This window comes from Girardinichthys multiradiatus, chromosome 12 (assembly GCF_021462225.1).
Source record: "Girardinichthys multiradiatus isolate DD_20200921_A chromosome 12, DD_fGirMul_XY1, whole genome shotgun sequence".
In the NCBI taxonomy this organism is placed as follows: domain Eukaryota; kingdom Metazoa; phylum Chordata; class Actinopteri; order Cyprinodontiformes; family Goodeidae; genus Girardinichthys; species Girardinichthys multiradiatus.
This window is the reverse complement of record NC_061805.1, coordinates 27,919,805-27,941,570: the sequence shown is the minus strand read 5'-3', so window position 1 is coordinate 27,941,570 and position 21,766 is coordinate 27,919,805. Positions and strand designations below refer to the sequence as shown.

Below are 21,766 nucleotides of genomic sequence, written 5' to 3'. Positions count from 1 at the left end.
AAGTTTGCTTTACGGCCTAATCTAATTCTTACCATGTACCTTAGAATAATACAAAAAAATCTAAATAAACTTGGTTTTCTCAATGGTATATAATGCAAAAATAAATGATTAAAGAAAAATAAAGGTTTTAGCCTTTACTGTTTGACATTCAAAAAAAGTTTTAATCTCTTACAAGACATCCCTACTGATATCTTTGCTGCTGCAGGTCAACATGCTCTATTTGAAGTCAGGGGATTTATTTTCTAATAACACATTAAGATGAACTAAACCAGATCCAGATCTGGCCTCAAACTAATTCCTCTTTCCCTCTCTTGATCTACAGTTACACATTTTAAAATGAGTGCTTAAACAATACTCGCCCAGAATTAACATTAAAGCAGTTTTGTGGAAATACGAAATATTTACTCACTACTCTTTATGATGAAGTGTTCTTGGATCCTTCCCCTGCTAAGTTTTAATGAAGATGGGCATAGAAAAGGGTTGGATCTGATTTGCAGGAAAAATATCATTGCAATGAATGACGCTGTCCCTCTGCATTCCTAGTGACAATTTCTATGCAAGGATTTTGGTCCAGACTCTCTCTTATAGGGAAATTAGTTTTTTTGGTATAAAATTTTCTGTACTATATATGTTCTTTTTTCAAAGCTATTCGGAAACAGGAGACTATATTTTTGTAGGCTGTACGTTTTTTTTTTTTTTTTTTTTAGATGTAATCAATAATGTAATACAGTTCTGATTTGTTTTCTTAAAACTTACAAAACCCAGTCACCATCATTGAAAGGCTGAACCCAGGAACATTATTTACAACCTAAGAGGAGGGATCTTTGTTGTCATCTTAGCTGTGATATTTCCATTATCCTGATCATTTTCTCAGACTGTAAGGGAGCAGAGCTGCTGTACTAGATGTACAGGTGTCTGTAGGACACTCACTATAAGAGGGACTGGTGGCCTACTCATTACAAACTCTGGCCTTGATGTGAAAGCTTGGCGAATTCTGATGGCAAAAATAATTATTTATTTTGGATGAATCGTCTGCTCTTGTTTTGTTTAAATCTATGCAGGTTCAGCTAAAGCTCTCCATCCCAGTGAGTTTGGTTTTTGGCCACTCCATCTGCTACTGCAACTGGTTATTATTTTATTGTAACTTTTTTTTATTTATCAGTTGGTGGAGCTTAAATTGGTACAGTGCAGAAACAATGACAACATCAATGTTGAATGTAGGCTAATGATCTCTGTGGCTTTTATGTGGGTAGAGATCCAATTATTCTGCACAAAAATAGATAATTAAAACATAATTAGAGCAAAATAACTTTTGCAAACTCATTTTCTTTGTCAGACCCCATTTGGAAAATGTGCCATATTTGGAAAAAAAAGGCTTTCTGGGTTTTTTCCAGGATCTTTGCAAGACCAACTGTGTTCATCATATTCTTTGTTGGCATTCATGTTTTTCCTGATTAAATCCTTTAAAAGTCAGATATTAGCATATAATTTCACTTTGCATGCATATTTAGCTGTAAGGTGCACCAGTATCCAACCTGGTAAGTGGTGTGCAAATGTATTTACATACCTGTCAGAGTTAGACACACTGATAAACTCAGAGAAGGTATGCAATGAAGACACAAGCGAGTCAAAGTTATCTTTGGCTGGCCAGGGAGAGACAGTTCATTCTCTCAGAGGAGCTGCCCTGTGTCACAGCCTTTTATTAAAGAAAGAAAAAAAAACACTCATGTTACAGCATCGTGGGTGTGGCTACACACAGTTTCACAAACACAAGTCCTACTGAATAAAACTGGTTCTCTCCAGATAGTGATACAGCACACATGTCCACATCTGGCATTCAAGGACACAGAGATTGGCTGGGGTGCGAACAGCCTGCTTCCTAGAACTGCCCGGCACGCACACGAGTTCCTGCTCAGTCTGCATAGCAACCACCCAAATGCAACACTAAGACAAGATGACAATTCTGTTGATAGTTCATAAAAGTACTTCAAAGATAAATGTGAAAAGTATTCAAACCACTTCTATCAAAGTTCACCAAACTAAATAAATGCAAATGTCTTTTAATGGTAAATTATAAGGATAAAGAACCTTTTTAAACTAAGGAATGATAATTTATGTACAAATCTTCCAACAATACCACATAGGAAAATTTAAAGTAACGGAAACGTTCTATTTAAAAGTTTGAAATAAGCAGTAAACCAGCATATCATAGTTCAGAATACATACAATACAGGCATATGTGGAGATACTCTGCATTTTATGTTTTGAGATAGGTTTCACGGGACTGAAGATGTTATTTAAATGGCACACTATCGTTTTATTTGGGGATGTTTGGAAACATGACCACAAACCATGTATACCTCTACCAAAGAAGTGGTCTCTGTTGACATTCTCCTTTGTGTTAATTGTCTGTAAAAATAGTCACTTGCCTGGAGTTAACTGACCGAATGAGGGTTGTTTATTTTTGTAAATGAACGCCCATGCTGTTTTTCACAAGCCCACTCTGCCGGCTCAGAGGACAGACTCACTTAGCTGTGACAAACAGGTACTTGGTAATTTTATGACCTGAGGTGCTGATACAGCAGAGGAACAGCGGGGGCGTAGATGTGAAATGGGCTGAATTAGGACAAATTAATTGGAGATACATTCAGAGTTGGTAACTGCCATTGCTGATCAGATCAGCTAATCTTCTTCAGAGTAGTGTGTCCCTTGTAATCACACACTTGCAGATACATAATGAAGAACTTAATGTCAGTCTTACCTATGAAGAACTGTGTGTCTTTTCCAGCAAAGTCCAGGATGCACCATAGTAAAGTTTGATAGCGATAAACAAGCTTCCTTTATACATCAATGTCAATTTTATGTTTATAGTTTTGAAAACTTAAAGCTGCCTTACTTCTGTTATTTTAAAATATTGTAAAAAAAAAAAAAAAAACACTGGAATGTATTTTTGCCAAAGTGACTAAAAGGAAAGGAAAAAACAAGTTCCCTACTATACGAAATATTTTCACAGTTGCTGATGTCTCGTATTATTAAATATGAGGATGAAATCTATCATTAGAAACATCTCTGTCTACTCCTCCCATCTCCTTCTGTCCTAGTGAGTGGTTTGTGGGTGCAGCGGGCACTCAGTCGTTTTTAATGTGACGACACAGGTGGCAGCTGCAGCACTACCGTAGGCCTGGGCAGACATCTGATGGAAAAATTTACCCATTTCTTTTTTGCTTCCTGGATAGCTTCTCTCTTTCTCTCTGTTCTCTTCATTCATCGTTTTTCAATCTCTTCTTCTCCCTTACCGCCACCTTTCACATCTCCAGTAGTGTGTCGGCCCACCTGGGCTGTCACACACAACAAGATAAGAAATGGGAAAACAGCTCATAAGCTGCACTACCTGACAGGAAAGTAGGTGTATGTTGTGTGTTTTTGTGGGTGAAGGTGCATCTATATTTGTCAGGACTATATGGGTAAAAGTAATAATTGGTATTTAAAGTCTTCTGTATGAGTATAAGCACATATCTGCATGAGCATATAGATATTGACCTATTGCAGCCTGACTGGGCTACTTAGTTTCAGACTGTTTAGAAGAACACAACCACTGCTCTTTTAAAACACAAAACATATGAAAATCCATATGATGAAAACATATAAACAATCAAATTACTGACAAGATGTCAAGTTAAAAACAGAAACACGTCAAAGATGTCAATGCTTCACGAAAACATTCAGGTCAAAATTGCATTTCAAATCTACATATACAGATGCATTTTCTTTAATTTTTACAACTTTTGTTTGCTTTTAGTGTTAACTTGACAAGCAGACAATGCATTATACAAGCACTGGCCATAATGTAAACATGGGTATGTGACAGTCTTGGTTCAAAGTTAATATGCTTCCTCACATGTCACCCAAGTTTCAACATTTCCCGGCCTACTTGTATTTCCTGCCCACATTGACTCAATTGACTGACTCGAAACCCTTGGCATTTTGGATGGCAGATAGCTCCTTTTCATCCCCACAAAAGTTTAGGGTGAAGACACTCTGGTTTTTCCCCCTGCTTTATCCAGCTTATTAATATAACTTGTGATGCTTTGCGTAAATTGGGTTTGCAACTTCAAGACAAGCATTACTACCTTTGTTCTCCATCAGAATGGGGAACAAAGGGGATTTAAGTGACTTTGAACACAATGTAGTTGTTGGTGACAGACAGGCTAGTCTAAGTATTCAGACACTGCTGATCTACTGGGATTTTCTTGCACCACCATGTCTTGAGTTTACAGCAAATCATCAAACAAGGAGAAGGTACCCAGTGAGCAGCAGCTGTGTATGTAAAAAATCATTTTAATGTCAGAAGATAATGGGCAGACTGAATGAAGATGAGAAAAAAGCAGCAGTGGGTTCATATAACTACTCATTTCAGCCAAAGTATCTGGGATACCATCTCTGGACCTACAGCATGTTGAACATTAAATCAGATGCATAAGACCAGACCGGATGCCGACACTGTCAACCAAGAACAGAAAATTGAGGCTACAATTCATACAGACTCACCGAAATTGGACACTGCCAGACTGGATTAATGTTGCCTGGACCGATGTATCTCAATTTTAGCTGCAACATTCAGACGGTAGGGTCAGAACATAGCATAAACAGCATGAAAGCAATCCTGCCTTGTATCAAGGGCTCAGGCTGGTGGTGAAGGTGTAATGGTGTGGGGGATATTTTAATGGCACACTTTGGGCCCCTTAGTACCAACTAAGCCTTGTTTAAACACCACAATATTTGTCTGACCATGTCTATCCCTTTATAACCACAATGTACCCATGTTCTGATAGCTACTTCCAGCAGGACAGTGCACTATATCACAAAGCTCCACTAGACATTAGATCTGGAATTGGAATTGATTGGAATTGATGGAACGATAGACTTTACTGTACAGCTGACAAATCTACATCACCTGAGTGGTGCTATCATGTCATTAAGGACCAAAATGTCTGAGGAATGTTTTTGAGATCTTGTTGAATCTTTGCCATGAAAAATACTGGTAGTTTTAAATGGAAACCTAGAAATGGCAAGGTGTGGCTAATAGAATGACCAGGGATTGTATACGGATGTATTGGATCTATCTTGGCAATTGGAGCTTTGAGAGTTACCAGCATCTACTTATGGGATGCTGGTAATTGTTTAAAAATGTTCTAAACTCAGGAACAGTTCTGGTCCATTCATGTTTTTGGTCAAACTGTACTACAGTTTTTAAACCTTGTTTGCTGACAGTCTGTGGTTTCATAATAGATATACATGCACCAGTCAGGACACAACACGTTCAATATGCCTATTTTCCTGGTTTTAGTGTGATGGGATCTTTTGTTTTTTTCTCACTTCACATTGTAGCTGATTTCAGGTTTGACTTTTCACAGAATGATGCTGCTCGCTGCACATAAAATGTATGCACAGTCTGGTTGTAAATGTACACGCCCATGTAAAAAGGTTTGTGCTCACACATAAGCAACACAGATTCTACAGTTTCTGAGTTTTCACATGATGTATCAGCCTGAAAGCCTGTACTGCACTGTCATAACTTTATTCTTCGTTGTTTTCCCGGCTGTCAGTCCATGGATCGATCTTTTCAAACTGTCAAGCCTTTATACTTTATTGCTGTCTTTGATCTCATATTTTCTGTATGCATTTATGAGATGCAAAATGTGGTATACAATGACATTGATCAAACAAAACTTGGTTATTAACTTATAGCTAAGAGTAAAAAAAAAATCCTTACTGCCATACAGCTGACTGATCAGACCTCTATGTACTAAATCATTCTACTAAATATCACTAGCTTAATGAGTCATTGATGGATGTCACTTGGAATATAAAATGATGTGCAAGTTTCAATACAGAGCCAGTATGCTGACATCATAAAACATACTCTTCTTTGGATTAAACAAGTATTTTATTCTTAGGTTTTTCAAAAATAAGTGACAATGCTAATATTAAGAAAATGGGTAAATCTGTATATTACTTTTCTAAATCAATTGATTAAGCAGCATTGCAGATTCTTTATTGTTGTACTGTCAGTATTTGGTGTTTGTTTAGTTGGGAGAGATTTGTTGTTTACGTCAGAAAACTGCAAACAGACTTTTGGAGAAGATTTTAAAATTTTTTTGCCAGACGTCCACAGCAGATTCACTGAACAGATTCAGCCTGAAGACACTTTGAGAATATAAACTTGCTGTCTTTCAGACGTTTCTTGGGAGGATGGTGCATTTTTGCCAGATGACACTCCACAGTTAGAATGAAAGAGCATGTTTACATTTTTTCCCTGTTGTTGTTTCACATGGTGCTAATGCAAGACACATTTATGACCATACCAGGGAAATAGATATAGTGACATCTAGTTGTCAAAGTTGAAAAGTTTAGATATGTTTCTAAGAAGCACAGTCAAGTGATTGGTATTTATCGGCAAATAATTTAGGGAATTTAGGAATCATCTTAAAATCTTTGGGCTTTCAAGAATAACAGTACCACAGTTACAGCCCTGTTGCCTAAGGTGGGACTGATAGAAAACAGTTTCCACATTGGTACCCACTTCTGTACCATCAGTGACAGAAATGTATTAGGCTTTTAAAACTGGTGCGAAAAGATCACAGCTTTTGCAATAATTAGACAACACCAGCGGGTGCCATGTTGACACAAAGGGAACAGCCAGTGGCACCAATCAATCCAGATACTGTGCTGCTAAAGCGCTCCAAAAGGGATGGTTATCCTCCTTCACTGGTATGGAGCTCAAGTCACATGGATGCAGCTCAGGTAAAGCATTTTTGTGTTCACTAAACAAACCATTAATCATGATTTTCAATTTAAGTTGGACAGGAAAACCATATTAGCTAAAATTATCAAAAGACAGTAAAAATGTAATTCTCAGCAGAGAAACCAGTTATAAAAGTAGTTTGTAAAATACATTTTTATTACATCCAATATTGTTATAAGCCGTTGCCCATAAAGTTAGTCTTTTTTTTTCTCCACACATTCCTCTTTTCTGTTTACTTTTTGCTGTGATATGTTTGGTAGAAATCAGTAAAAATTCAAGCTTATAAACATTTCATCCGTCAATATTGCAATGGAATGTCTGAAAGATCTCTCGAGAAGAGGTCAAAAATATTTTATTCCGACTTTATGGACAACTGTTTATTTACGGAGGTCATGGTCTTCCTTTAATCTCTGCATAAATGTTTTTCCTTCTTAAGGTGGTGGGAGTCTTTCCCAGCTATCCCTGGGTGAGAGGCGGGGCACATCCTGGACATATCTCAAACTAAACACAGGGACACACAAGATTACACACATTAACGTATGCTCATATTTATTCCTGCAGTCAATTTAGAATAACATAAAACATTTGAACTGTGGATAGATAAAAAAAAAAAAAACTATAATGACAACTGCCTGAGTTTAGTTTCAAAGAAGAAATTTTTTTTACCAGAAGATGGAAATGCTTACTTTCACGCCACCCTCCTGCCACATAGGTTGACATGTTATAATCTAAAATTATCATCTAGAAATATCTTTTACATACAGTTAGGCCCAAATTAGTCATACCCCTGGCAGAATTAGATTATAGGATATCTTCATTCTTGCCAGACATCTCTCAAAAAATCATAAATCAATGTAAAGATTGTCAAGTTAGATATAAAGTCATCTACACTTTCATAAAAAAATGGCATGTCTGAAATTATGTATGTCCTTGTAAATAATAAATAAATATTATTGCAGTCCAACTCTTCTTTACATTTGCTGACCAGCTTTTAGCATGTTAGAGCTCTTATTTTGATAGTTTTTCTTTGGTGATGAGTTTTAAGTCTTTGTGGTTGGAAGGCCTCTTTTCCATCATCCTAATCTTTAGGTCTTTCCACAAATTCTCAATCAGATTCGAGTCAGTTCTCTTCCTGGGCCACTCAGAAATCAAATTAAATTATTACTTTAAACTTAATTCAGCCAAGGGTATGAGCAATGTTGGGCTTAACTGTATCTCTGGAATATTGATCCTTTTTCTTTGGATTCTGAGTGGACCGAAAATGATGTCAGATCCGTCTCTTCTATGTCCACCTTGCAGCTGTCTTGTCTTATAGTGATACTAACACTGTCACACTTTCTCTTTCTCTCTCCTTTCCCTTCTTCATCCCAGTCTATAGCTTTCTAATTATCTTTCTTTCATCTTGTGTTACTTTGGGTTTGTGCTGTCACCTTTTACTCCCACTTCGCTCTGCAGTTCCCATCATCTGTCAAGCTATCCACTCCCTCTTTGTTGTTTTACCTCCGTGTCATTCCCTCACCTTTATTCTTTGACCTGCTCTTTTTTAACCTGTTATTTATCTTTTCTCTCAATCTCAAATCCCTCTTCCTTTCACTTATTCCACATCTGTTTTATACACCCTTAGTTTTTTGTCTCTTTTACTTAGCCCCTATACTTCCTTCCTTCCTCTACTTGTTGCCTTCATCCTCTACCATTATTTGGTTCTGATCTTTCACTTGTTCACTCACTTTAACTTTTCCCTCCCATTCCACTTGATTAAGGATTTGGATGGTATTCATCTATCCTGTGTTTGACAAGTTTCTTTCCACAATTAGGCACAAGCACACAGGGTCCCTTGGCTTTTGGAGATGGTGGTTGATGGGCTTTCCCAGGCACTGAACATCTAGGCTCAACAGAGTTGCTAAAGAAACCTCATTGGGTCTTCTGGTTGCAGCATGGTACTGACTTTAATACTTGCCAGCCTGCGTTTTTGAGTCTGGATAGAATTTTGAAGCCCTGGGGCAGCACACAATTCAACACCTCAATCATAAGAAGTGACTGAGAATTACTCATCAGATCCTGGTTCAGCAAACCTGAATCTTGGCTGTGATCACATTCGAAGCTTTACACACATGTATATTAGGATGGTTCCAATCCTAACAGATATGGATGTATCTGTTATCATCCTAATAGAACCTGATGTTACTCATGCATTTTATCAGTGACCAAGATCTAATTGATCAAGTCTTTTAAATATATTTTATTCCTTCTCGATGTTAATATCATGTTGAGTTTGTGGAATTAAGTTACCCTAATTGTTGTTAGCTCTTCAAAATAGTCGTGCAGACGTTTTAACATAATTTGCAAAATGAATTTACAGAATCTGCCACTTCTGTTGTGCTGTTACCAAGTTCTTAGAGGTCAATTGTTACATAGTAAAAGGGAATTTTATGAAAAAATAAGAAACACAAAGTGGGTTAGAATGAATCAAATAGAGGCATGTTGTTATTAGAATGAACTAAGTTGTATGGTAAGCAGTATAACACGAACTGTTTTGCATATCCATCAGCAATGTCCAGGATGTGACATCCAGCCTTCTAAGTAACAGTCTGCAGATGTATGGGCTGGATTGACTGCTCCTATCGTGTTTTCAATCTTCCTTATTTTGGACCCAGCCCCAACCCAACTGTCATCAGCAAATGTCGGTGAGGGGGTTATCCATTCCCTTATCTACCTCCAACCTTCCCCTGCCTTCTGTTTTTGGTACCTGGTTTACAGTAACATGTCCTCTGTCTTCTCTATGTCAGGCTCAGTGCAGCTTTCATGGTTAACTTGTTCATTGTTAAATAAAAGTTCAAAATAGGGTGTGCCTGTTTTGGAGTTAATGTGCATTATAAAGTGAAATAAAAATGTAAATCAACAGTTGTATTGGATTGTGATCGCATTGCTAAGCAAATAGCATAAAGTTTTGCCATATTTAACTGAAGCATTATGGATGCATTTAGGGGAAAATCTATTCATATTTAGGTCTATTAATGTTAAAAATAGGCAGAGCAAAAAAAAAAAAAAAATCAATTTCTAAAAGACTGGAGCTGTTTGTGACAGGCAGTTAGGGTGAAATATTTACTGTTCAGTGAAAGCTGGTGGTAATGTTGTTGCAAACGTTTATGGACATTTTAAGGTAGAATAAAGAATGTAAATGAATGGTTTATATCAGTTTTTCTGTTTGCATCCAAACAAATGGTACATCTTTGCTCCGAGGCAGGAAAACCCTACCACGTTTATGTCTATTAATGTAATACATACATGGCCCAGAAAGTGTCAGATTCTCAAAGAACAAGCAGTTAGACAGGAGTTCAGTACTCCTGAACCCAGGTGATAATTTTGATGTAGGAGAAAAAGCAGGAAAGAAGCCCCACCTGCTGCCTTGGTGGCTACAGAGAAAGAGGGCAGGATTTTCACAGAACATATATTAAATCCTTTCTTCCAGTGTATCTACCTGATGTTTTGATTGGTTATGAGACAGTTATGGGATTCATATGCAGGCTTCAAGACTCGCACAACTGAATATATGTGCTTCTGTTAAAACATGTGACTATTTGCATACCGAGACACTGGTTCTACAAGGCTATTTTAGGCCTTGTAGACGGTCTTGTCTGTCTGATTTTAGGCCAATTTATACTGTTGTCGGTTTTGCCCAGAAATATTTTGAAAAAAAGATTTTCAATCGCAAAAATAAAGATAAATAAATGCAGAAGTAGGAAAAATCAACTCTTGCATACCCCCCCCCGAATGATTTTCCTGCCTTATATTATGTAACTTTGGTGCCATGCACTGTCTCAAAGCACAACTAAAAACTGTCTAGGTAAATGGTGGAGAAAAACAGGGTGCATAGGGCTGACAAAGATTGAAGACTACAACAAAGTCTGTATTAAGAGGGTCAAAGAAGGCAATGATGCTGCTGCAGACTGTACAACAGGGACCCACTTCCTAAGCTAAAAAACCAGCAAGTTCAAAGTGAAAGCATTCCAGGGCCTTTGAACGGCAAACCCGGGCTTAGTTTCACCTTTTGTTTGATTGTATTTGGATGATTTATCCTGTTAACTGCCTTCAGGGACTGTTTGGAGTACACCATGTCTGTGAAAAGTCAATTTTTCAACTCAAAATAAATCAGGGAAAATGCAAGTTAGAGCATTCTGGGATTCGATTAGAACTGAAATATTGTTTCTCAGCTTTATGTATTACTGCATTATCTTTTACCTACATTGTAAATTTACTCTAAAGCTTTATGTAGGAGGTAGCAGGTGCAGTAGAACATTTGCTCTAGGTCCTACTTAAATAAGTTTGATAAACGTTTGTCAAAACTATAGCCCAAGTTGATTGTTTATTTGTAAGTCGATTGAAGATCATTGTAGGCATTCAGGGCCTACATGGTTGATTTCTGCTATAAAACATGAATATCTAAACAGAGAACAGTTAGAAAGTTCTCTCAGATGAGGGCTGGTGGCATAAGAAAGAACAATACTTTCTTGAATAAGGTTTAGAATCATTGCCAAATTAGAACGTAGCATAGAGTATAGTGCCTTGCAAAGGTATTCATTTCCCTATTTTAAAATGTCACATACCCGCCACAAGCTTTAATGTATTTTATTGGGATTTTATGTAATCAGGCATCATTGTAATGGTTTTCAAACCCTTTTACTTAAAAGCATCTGAAAAGTGTGGTGGACCTTTGCATTCAGACACCTTTACTCTGATACCCTTAAATAAAATCCAGTTTAGCCCTTCGGAAGTCACCTAATTATAAATAAGGTCCACCTTTGTGTAATTTTATCTCAGTATAAATCCATTTGTTCTGTTCTGAGGTTAGTTAACACACCAAACAGATCGGGGATCAAATTGCGATGACATTTAAAGCACAGTAAGATTACAAAACAATATTCCAAGCTGTTCAAGACTTTATCAGGAAATGGAAAGAATTTGACAGAAGTTCAAACCTACGACGACATGGCCGTCCACCTAAATTGACAGGCCAGGCAATGAGAACATTATTCAGAGAGCCAAAAGGCTCATGGTAACTCTGGATGTGCTGCAGAGATCAGTAGCTCAAGTAGGATAATCTTTTCACAGGACAACTATTAGATACACACTCCACAAATGAGGCCTTCATGAATGACAGGCAACAAGACGGGCATAAAAGGTTCCATTGTAATTTGGTACAAGTTATTTAGTGAACATCGCAAACACGTGGAAGAAGTTGCTTTATTTTGATGAGACCAAAGCTGAACTTTCTGGTCTAATTTACATTGCACAATTCCTTTTAATATACCATCCCCACAGTGACAGATAGTGGTGGCAGCATCATGCTATTTTGACCCTTTACTTCATGCAGAAACAGAGAAGCTGGTCACAGTTGGAACTAGCTAAATACAAAGACTGCAAAGACCTCATTGTGGGGACGACCCCAAACATACAGTATAAGCTAAAATGGAATGGTTTAGAGCAAAGCATATTCATATGTTAAAATAGTCTAGTCAAAGTCCAGACCAACATTCAACTGAGAACAAATGCATAGTTTTAACATTTATGTTCTCAGACCCTGCTTTCAATCTGACTGAGTTTGAGCTATTTTCCCAAAATGCTTCGCCTGGTTCAAATTCCGTCTAAAATCTCCTATTAAGCAACTTTTGATATGTGATTATTAATCAATTAATCGACAAAATAATCGGCAGATTAATTGATTTAGCAAAATAATTGTTAGTGGCAGCCCTAGTTGTAATGCAACAAAATGTAAAAAAGTTAAAGCGGACAAAGGTTGCGGTACGATGTAAACATAGATCATAGATTTGTTTCTCATCTAAGAAAAATGACAGCAAATATCGTACAAGGAAGGCTTTGAAGAGCTATTTAATGCAAACTTGTCCATGGCCCCATTGCTGTATACTTCACGACCCAATAAAAACTAACTCTGCAGGAGAGGAGCCCCATCAATACTCTGATTTACCTTGGTCTATGTGTGTATATACACACACACACACACAAACACACACACTGCCAAGAGACAGGTTGCCGCAGAGCGTGTACTTGAGGAAGGACACCTGAGTTTGTAAATCAGTCTTGTTCTCTTTTTTTTTTGCCACAGTTTTCTGTCCACTCTAGTTTTAAAGTCAGTTTTTCTCCATCTGTGTTTTTAATCACCTTTTCACTAGTCCCTCCTTCTTTAGCTGCTATGTTTTTATCTTTTCTTCTTCTGTTACTCGTGTTTTCTGTATTTCTCTTTTTGTTACACGTGTATTTTGCACCAACATACACTCTTAAAATTTTACCACATAGGTTTTATGTGATTCATTGAACACGATTCATGGTGACTGTCTTGTTCAGTTGGACCAGAAATACCCCTTTGATACACAACATACGTTTCCTTGATCAATTCCTCAATGCAGTCTCTGGTAGTTGTTTTTTTTTCAAAGCCATCTGCCAACTTGTCTCTCAATATTTGTGACTTACCCTTTGTTGTTTTCTCTGATGTGGAGGAGAAAGACAATTTTTTTTTTTTATAAGATTACCGATTTAGCCCTAATTAAGCTGCCCCATGTACATCAACAAGTCCATAGTAGATATTCAAAGCAATAGCAATTCCCCCTTGTTTTCTTCACATAACGCCATGTTGAAAATTTGGCTGCTGTGGTAATTCTCACTCCTCTTAATTAGATTGAGGAATGTGCGAGACGCGTTGTACTGTTTATCCACCCATTAGAGCCCATTAGAAAGTAGGGATGCACTCCCCAAGCTCTTTAGGTAAGCCGTATGGACAACGACACTGTTTGATGTTTTGGCAGACTGTTGTGTGAAACCATATTGCAGCTTAGCTGCTAGTGGGGGGATTTTTAAGCTTCATTTGCTTTTTTTATTTTTTAGAAGCTAATGAGCACATCAATTAGTGTTCTTTTAGACTGAAGGTGTGGTATAATCTATGTGATAGACATTTAGAGAAAAACGCCCAGACGTTCTACCAAATATATTTTAACTCCTTTTCCAAATGACCTACAGTATTTGATGCTTATTTATTTGAATAACATTGTCTTTTTTTGGGCAGTTCCAAATCTTTTTTTTTTTTTCATTTTTTGCAAGCACTAAATGTTTTATGAAAAACAAAAGCAAACAAATAATTCACAGATTACTTGTTTTAAATTAAAACTGAGGATCTATGTTATTAACAAAGTGGTTCTGAAAAAGCCCATCCCAGTTCCCCACTGCTTTCATCTTGAATATCATCCTTATATATGTTTACATTAACCCCATCTTGTTCTTCATACGGCAGACTCTATAAACAGCTTACCCCTTGCAGAATTATTGGAACATTAGAAGCTATAAATAGTACATCAGAGCAAGACGTTTAAAGTCTGCTATGTATAACTACATACAGTTATATAATTGGCCTTACATTTGTTTTCTAATTATTTTATCTGTCTTTATATCTATTAAATATGTATACCATCGGAAAAAATGTATTTCTTAGATCCATCCATCTATCTATCTATCTATCTATCTATCTATCTATCTATCTATCTATCTATCTATCTATCTATCTATCTATCTATCTATCTATCTATCTATCTATCTATCTATCTATCTATCTATCTATCTATCTATCTATCTATCTATCTATCTATCTATCTATCTATCTATCTATCTATCTATCTATCTATCTGTCTATCTGTCTATCTGTCTATCCGTCTGTCCGTCCGTCCGTCCGTCCGTCCGTCCGTCCGTCTGTCCATCCAAAATTTTCTGCTTATCTGAGGGCAAGTTCCTTTCCCAAACATATATATATCCCAAACCACGTCAACTGGCTCCTTACAGTATGAATGGCCTGATTACACCCACCCTGGGGTGTAATCAGAAGTACCCTAACCCCTCCAGGGTTAGGGTACTTCAGTTCAACTGCTTTGTATTCAGGTTCTTTCCTTTTCAGTCATGATCCATATTTCATGATCGTGGGTCTGAGTTGATAGACCGGTAAGATGCTTGCTTTTTGGCTCAGCTCTTTCTTCACCACAACAGACCAGAATAGCATTACTGCAGATGAGGCCCCAATCCATCTATTAATCTCCGACTCCAAACTACCGTCAGTGGATGCATGTGGTTTGTAAACCTTTTACCTTTCAAGTAATTATTATCAAAATGTCCTCATGAGAACCACTAATGGCAGCCCTGATACCAATAGTTGTACTTCTACCACATTTTGGAAAACCTAGAACCAAAGCATTTGCATAACACTGGAATGTACCCGCTTTCCCTAATTTGGCCATTTAAAATTCAGAAGTGTCATTTTTTTCTGTCTGAAAGGAAAATATGAGTACTTTATTTTATTTGTGGTCATAGTGTTCCAACCCCTTCTCTTCTGCTTGCATGTTGGCAGTATTAGTTAATGTACAGATGCCAGATGTAGCATTACAGTGGTTATACCGCATGCATTCAGTTAACTGTGTGCCGGCTAATTACAGCTCTGCTGACAGGCTCAACACCGTGTTTCATTTTATATTAATTTGCAAACATGGGCACAGAAAAACACAATGAAAGCACATGGGCATCATGTTGTTCTCCCGCACACCAAGAGCTTATATACATTACACAGACACATGCTCATACATATGTACGCAGCACAGAGGAAAAACACACACAGAACCATTGTCTTACAAAATGTCAAATCTGCTCACTTTCCCTCGAGGTTCAGTGTCAGATGAGATTTTGTTTCTTTGTTGAACACTGCACAGTTGGTCCCGGCGTGATTTCGGCTGCATGTGTGTGAGATTGAGAGCTACAGAGAGAAGAGGGGCAGTAATGAGATATGTTGCATAAGGGGGTGCAGTGGAGTGTGAAAGAGAACAGGTGGCTCCTTTTTCTGCCATCTAGCTTTATGTGCCATCTTCCCTATTGTGTCTCTGTGTGTGTGTGTGTGTGTGTCTATGTGTGTGTGTGTGTGTCTATGTGTGTGATGGAAAGTGAGAGCCCATTGCCTTGTGAGTGAGGATTTGAACGTATCTTCATAACATATTTCCATAAATGTGCTGCATTCTTCTGCTTCTCTTTGAACGTGTATGTTTGCCCTTTCAAGAGCTACGGTTGGTGTAGAAACAACTAGATGAGACTACGGAGGCCCAAAGGGATGGTTCTCCAAATGTCATCCAATTAACAACCTATCATGAACATGGGACAGAACTCTCTCATGTTGGCTGTCTCTTCATTTTTTTCTGTCTGTCTTTTATTCTCGATTAATCCCTACTCTTTCTCAAGAGAGAGAAGGAGAGGCAGACATGTTTGGTGACTAACATTTGAGAAATGGCAGGTTGTGTCACACACTCGGTGACAAAAAGAGCAGAGTGAGTTGTTCTCAGCGAAGCTTCTCTGATATCTGTCCTTTTTCCGTCTTCCACTCTCAGATCAGCCTCCCAGGCCAGTGGTCAGGACTCGGCAGCAGCAACATCAGCCTGGCCCCAAGAGAGCGAAGGGTGGCGCGGGAAGCATCAGCGGCACAAGGAGGGGACCAATATAACCAACACCACCCTTTCCACTGTCGACCCGCTGCTGCTGCAGAGCGTCATACTGCCAGGGAGGAGCGCCACCACCAGGGAGCTGATAAAACCGCTGTTAATCTGTCTTCTGGTTCCTCCAACTCGCCCTTGGCCCAGACCTCTCCCACCACACCAGCCCAACCCAGTGCAAGTCATTTCCCAGGTTCTGGATCAGATTCATTTCCTTTCTCTAAGCAGCCTGAAAGGGTGTCCTCCTCCTCTGAGTCCTTAACTCCAGGAGGAGGAGGAGGAAGTGGGCCGAGTCTGTCCGGAGGGGTAAAGAGAGGAGGCGGGGATCACCATTTGCCAAGCCTCATCCCTCGTGCAGTTGGGGCCAGCACCTCTTCAGGCCTCCATAGCCTTGCAAGCAGGGGGAGCTCCACACAGAACATCTCGTCATCAGACCAGGCCTTGCCGACACCTCCATCAGCTGCCTCTTCTTCCTCCTCCTCCGCGTTCCCCGGCCGTTTAGGACAACCACCGCGCGGCCCTCTGTCTCTGCATAGCTACAGTCGAAAAAATGTCTTCCTCCAGCATTCCCTGCACACGGCTGAACTGCAAGCCCTCACGCAGAGAGACAGTTGAGGATGCCAAAAAATCCATCCAGCCATAAGCAGCTATATCATTGACTTAAGTTATTATAAGGGAGAACATTTGGGAGAGAACACTGCTGCTTCTTCTGTTATAGTTGCGCCAAACTCACCCATCCCCCCCCCCCAAAAAATAAAAAATAAAGCCCCCCCTTCATCACATGCGCTTACAATCACTTTGCAATCCAGACCAGCCCCTGATTCACTTGTTTAGAAATTTGCTTGATTTTACACACACACACACAAACACACACAAACACACACAAACACAAAACACACACATGCACACACAAACACACACACACACAAACACAAAACACACACATGCACACACAAACACAAAACACGCACACACACACACACACAAACACAAAACACACACACAAACACAAAACACACAAACACAAAACACACACACGCATACACACACACACAAACACAAAACACACACACAAACACAAAACACACAAACACAAAACACACACACGCACACACACACACAAGCACACACACGCACACACAAACACACAAAACACACACACGCACAAACACAAAACACACACACACACAAAACACACACACGCACAAACACAAAACACACACAAACACACACAAACACAAAACACACACACACAAAACACACACACACAAACACAAAACACACACACACACAGAAACACAAAACACACACACACACACACACACACACACACATACATCAGGGGGTGAGATTGAAAAAAGGCACTCACCCGTCTATCATTGTTCCAACGTTGTGCCATCCTGACAGTTCAGATGAGCTTACGCCCACAACCCCACACAAACACAAACGCAGTCACCCGCTCTGAAACTCAGACTCTGACACAAAGACGTCGCCTGTGGTATCTCTGCTCGGCCATCTGCACCAACAGCACAACGGTAAAACAAAATGAAAAAGATGAGGTGTCTGCATTGTTAAATCTTAGTCCATTACTTGACCGCTTTTATCAGTGAACCCATTTGCTGCTGAAGAACCTTTGGACCTGACTGTGATTTGTGCTAGTGATCATGTTTTCTCAACCCACCAAATTAAATCCTGATTCCACACGGGTCCAGATAAAGAGACTGCAATCCTTGTGATACTGCATGCGTTTTTAATATTTCTGAGAAAAAGAAAACACAGCTGGGCATTTCTTATGGCAGCACCTTAAATCTCACTACAACATAAAAAATCAGTATGAACTTTCATGTTAGTGTTTTTAAAAGGAAATCAAACATGTCAAAAATTCCAGGACATTAATTAACCTGTTTGTATAGTCTTTTGAGAAGAAAATGCCTCATATGAGAAAATGCCATGTAATCTTTGCCCAACACTTTTTTAATAGTAGAAATACAAGATTGAACTATAACTCACAATATACTGTATACTGTCCCAACAATAGTAGCGTTAAAATAAAACTCCATCTTAAAATTTGAACAAACCTGGACCTTGGGAAGCTAATGTCATACTAGAGATTCAACAAAACATTTTATTATGTTTGACACATTTTTCAAAGATGTGCATCAATGCTTGGAAAAAAACAAAACTGAGCCATTTATTGGCAGCAGATGTCTATAGGTGCTTTGCTGAATGATGGCAAACTGAAACGTACTGAATAATCCCATTAAAAGGATAGTTTGGATCTTTTTTTTTTTCTTTAAAGCTATTATCCATAATAGTTTTTTTACCTGCTGTAGACAGGTGCCATATTACGGTGAGTTTGTGGGAACGTAAATAGGGCAGTGGAAGGATAACAACTAGTATGTAACTACTTTCACTGATTTTAGCAATGTAAAACATCTCTGTCTGGAAGTGCTCATATCTGTCAAATATGATATGTTAACAATTATTTTAGGTCTACAGTTTCACATGATCCTTCTGTTGTTTGGTCTAGTTTTTTCTCAGCGAAACAGCTTCTGTTTCTCTGCCCCAAGTGTGACTTTGGTTGAGGCTACTGGCTTTATCAGGCCGCCTGGTCGACTATAACTCATCAGTCCACTCTTAAGTCCAGCAAGAGTGGAATAAACATTTGGTAGTGTTTGAATTTAAGATTTCAGGTTTCTGTGCATTTCCAGATCTCTTAGTTGTTTGGAAACTATTCCCACAGACTATTGATCAGCTTATCGGGCAGCGTTAACCGGCATAACATTGGTGTAGTAACTCAGATATTGTTTTGCTGAGAAAACAGAGACAAACTTAACAGTCTCCTGTGAAAGTGGTGCTGTTTAATATCTGTTAATACACTCTGGATCAAACTACAAGTATACACATGGCATGGTGTTGGATCAAACCCTTGTTGTAAGTTTATGCATGCTTGTTGTAAGTGCTTTCGAAAGGCTGGTGGGAAAGTTGTTTCAGGAAGTGAGGATGGCTTCAACCCTTTTGGTAAACCTCTTCATTTATCAGTAAACAGCTCAGTTTTCGGTGGGATTTTGATCAGCATGGTCCAAAAGAGGGACGTTATTCTCCTGGAAAAGGTCCTTTGTCAGACAGGTATTGTGAACCACATCGTTGTCCTGTTAAAAGACCCAGTCATCACATCATATACGAAGCCCACTGTAACATCTTCTCATACCAAGCCAGGATTCGACACCCCGGCAGAACCTGAAGGTCCGTTGTTTCATTACCATTTGGTTGCAGTCAGCATCAGGAAGAGCCCTCATTTGGGTCAAGCATCAGCCTGTAACTTCATGGAAATCACACAGCTCAGCAGTCCTGCCTCGTTCAAAGACAGAATTCAAATACTTGGAATTTTTCTCCAGGCTTTAGATCCAGAGTGTTGTGCTTTGTAAACAATTTCAGTTTGAGATGTTTTCAATTGCTAAAATTGGAAAACACAGGGAGTCCCTCTGAATAGCTCCTAGCCTTTCACTTCTTTGACAATTTGTTTCTTTTTCTGCAAGATTCCTGTGATTCGACATCTTTTTACAACAGCTGAGGAAACTATTGCTGATAACTTCACAGAACATCACTTCATAAATCAGAAACAATCCATTTGAAGTTAAAATTTGTTTTTAATAAATACTCAAGTAAGGCAATCACTTAATTAAAACTCTGTATAGAGAAGGAAAAAGTAGACATTGCGCCAAAGTTTACTTGATCAAACAATTGAAATAATCAGAAAACGTTTCCATGGAAGCCTTTTTGTAAAAAAAAAAACTTGTACTCAGTTCTTTTTGTCTTAGCCTTGTTTTATTTTATCATGATGTCCCATTTGGAACAGACTACCATTTTTTGTCTTTTGACTGTAAGGCCGTTTAAGCGACATGAACATCACTGCCAGGATTTGCTGACTCGTACCTTTTGGGATAAGGTGTGTCACAATTTAATGACTAATGAGTCCATGTTATTTTAGCTAAACTGTGTAAGAATCTGCTTGGTTTTTACCGGTCTTTCCCCCTCTGCTTTGAGGTAAACGGATCCCACAAAGTCAAGCAGGAGGTGGGTATTTGCACTTGTTCATGGTGCGGTCGAGTAATTCGCCGCCGCTGGCATCTACAGTACATGTGAGATGTTGGAAGGGTTGTTGACCTTGTCTGTCTCTAAATAGCACCTGGCTTGGGGGAACCTCTGTAAACGATGTGTGTGTGCTGTAATGCACAAATCATGGGGAAAAAGGACCTGGTAGAAACGAAGAAAAGCCTAAAGATCACCTTCTCAGTTCTTAGTGGTGGAGGCTACAGTTCTGCTTTTGCTCTGTTTTGCTAAGACAACACACACTTTATTTTGGTTCAAATTTTTCCCATTGTTCCGTTCAGTTCTACTCTGTTGTCATTTTTTTACTTGCTTTCTGTTACTGTGTTACTCCAGCATCCTTCTCCAGCATTCCATTAGCCGTCTCCCTACTTTCGTCACCTCCCTCTTTGTTGGACTACTTTCTCTCCTAATGTCTCGTTCTCTCCTCTCTCCCCTGCTAAGTCCACTTCTACAAAGCTTTTATTGTCATACTTTGTATTCATTATAAACTCTGCAGCATTCTCTGAGAAATGGGACCTACAGCTGTGCTAATTTTAATTTCATTTTTCTAACTGAAAGTCTGATATGTAGACTGACAACCGCAAGTTAGAACGTGATCCAAACAGTTGCTGCTTAATTATTTTACAGGTGATCCTTCTCTGTCACCAGCTGACCTCTTTAGTGATGCTTTTTTTTACATCCCTCATTGATGCATGTTATAAAGCTGTCGACACCATGTGAAATATTGTAAGAGAGTATTTAACTGCCCACACAGGTTTTATTTTTGCTCCTCGTTTGATTCGGCTGTACTTGTTTCAGCTGCACCGCAGAACACAGCGCAGAGGGAGGCAGCTGGTTATGTCATGAGAGAAAGAGGCCACATATGAGATTGAAGTTCAAATCTGGCCTTGAGGTCTTTTACAAAGTCATGTTTTTTATTTGTTACCAGTTTAGAAGGATGAACTGATGGGAGTGGACAAACTTTATGAACCTCAGTACTTTATTTCTTTTTTAACAGGATGCTGTACATTTAAGACACTGGATTTGTTGGGAGATTATTTATTGTTTTGGTTGTTGCCTTATTTAAATTAATTGCCCTAGAACAGTTTCTCAAAGCGTGTTGGAACTTACAGGTAAGGTAGCAGGCATGACAAGAGTACAGATTGAAAAGAAATATATGATAATCATGTTAGATATTTATGCTGTTATAACCTTTAATTTTGTCACTGTAATTATTTTTTTCTTTTTTTGATACCTGTAATAGTTTGAAATGTATATTTGTGCATAAATTAATGATTCATTGATATTAATTTTAATTTGTTGGTGTTTTCCAAATTAATATATT

The 21,766-nt window shown here is 38.6% G+C and overlaps 1 protein-coding gene across 3 annotated transcripts in view; it reads left to right on the top strand.

Moving 5' to 3' along the window:
- The window catches only part of ccser1 (coiled-coil serine-rich protein 1), a 172,296-nt gene extending 155,071 nt beyond the window's left edge, over positions 1-17,225 (top strand). The window contains exon 11 of one of the 3 annotated variants that reach the window (XM_047382176.1): positions 16,228-17,225. In XM_047382176.1, coding sequence (XP_047238132.1) covers positions 16,228-16,944 — 717 coding nt within the window. In that variant the 3' untranslated portion in view covers positions 16,945-17,225. The remainder of the gene's footprint in view (positions 1-16,227) is intronic. The other 2 variants (XM_047382177.1, XM_047382180.1) reach the window with 2 other exon arrangements.
- Positions 17,226-21,766: the final 4,541 nt, after the last annotated feature.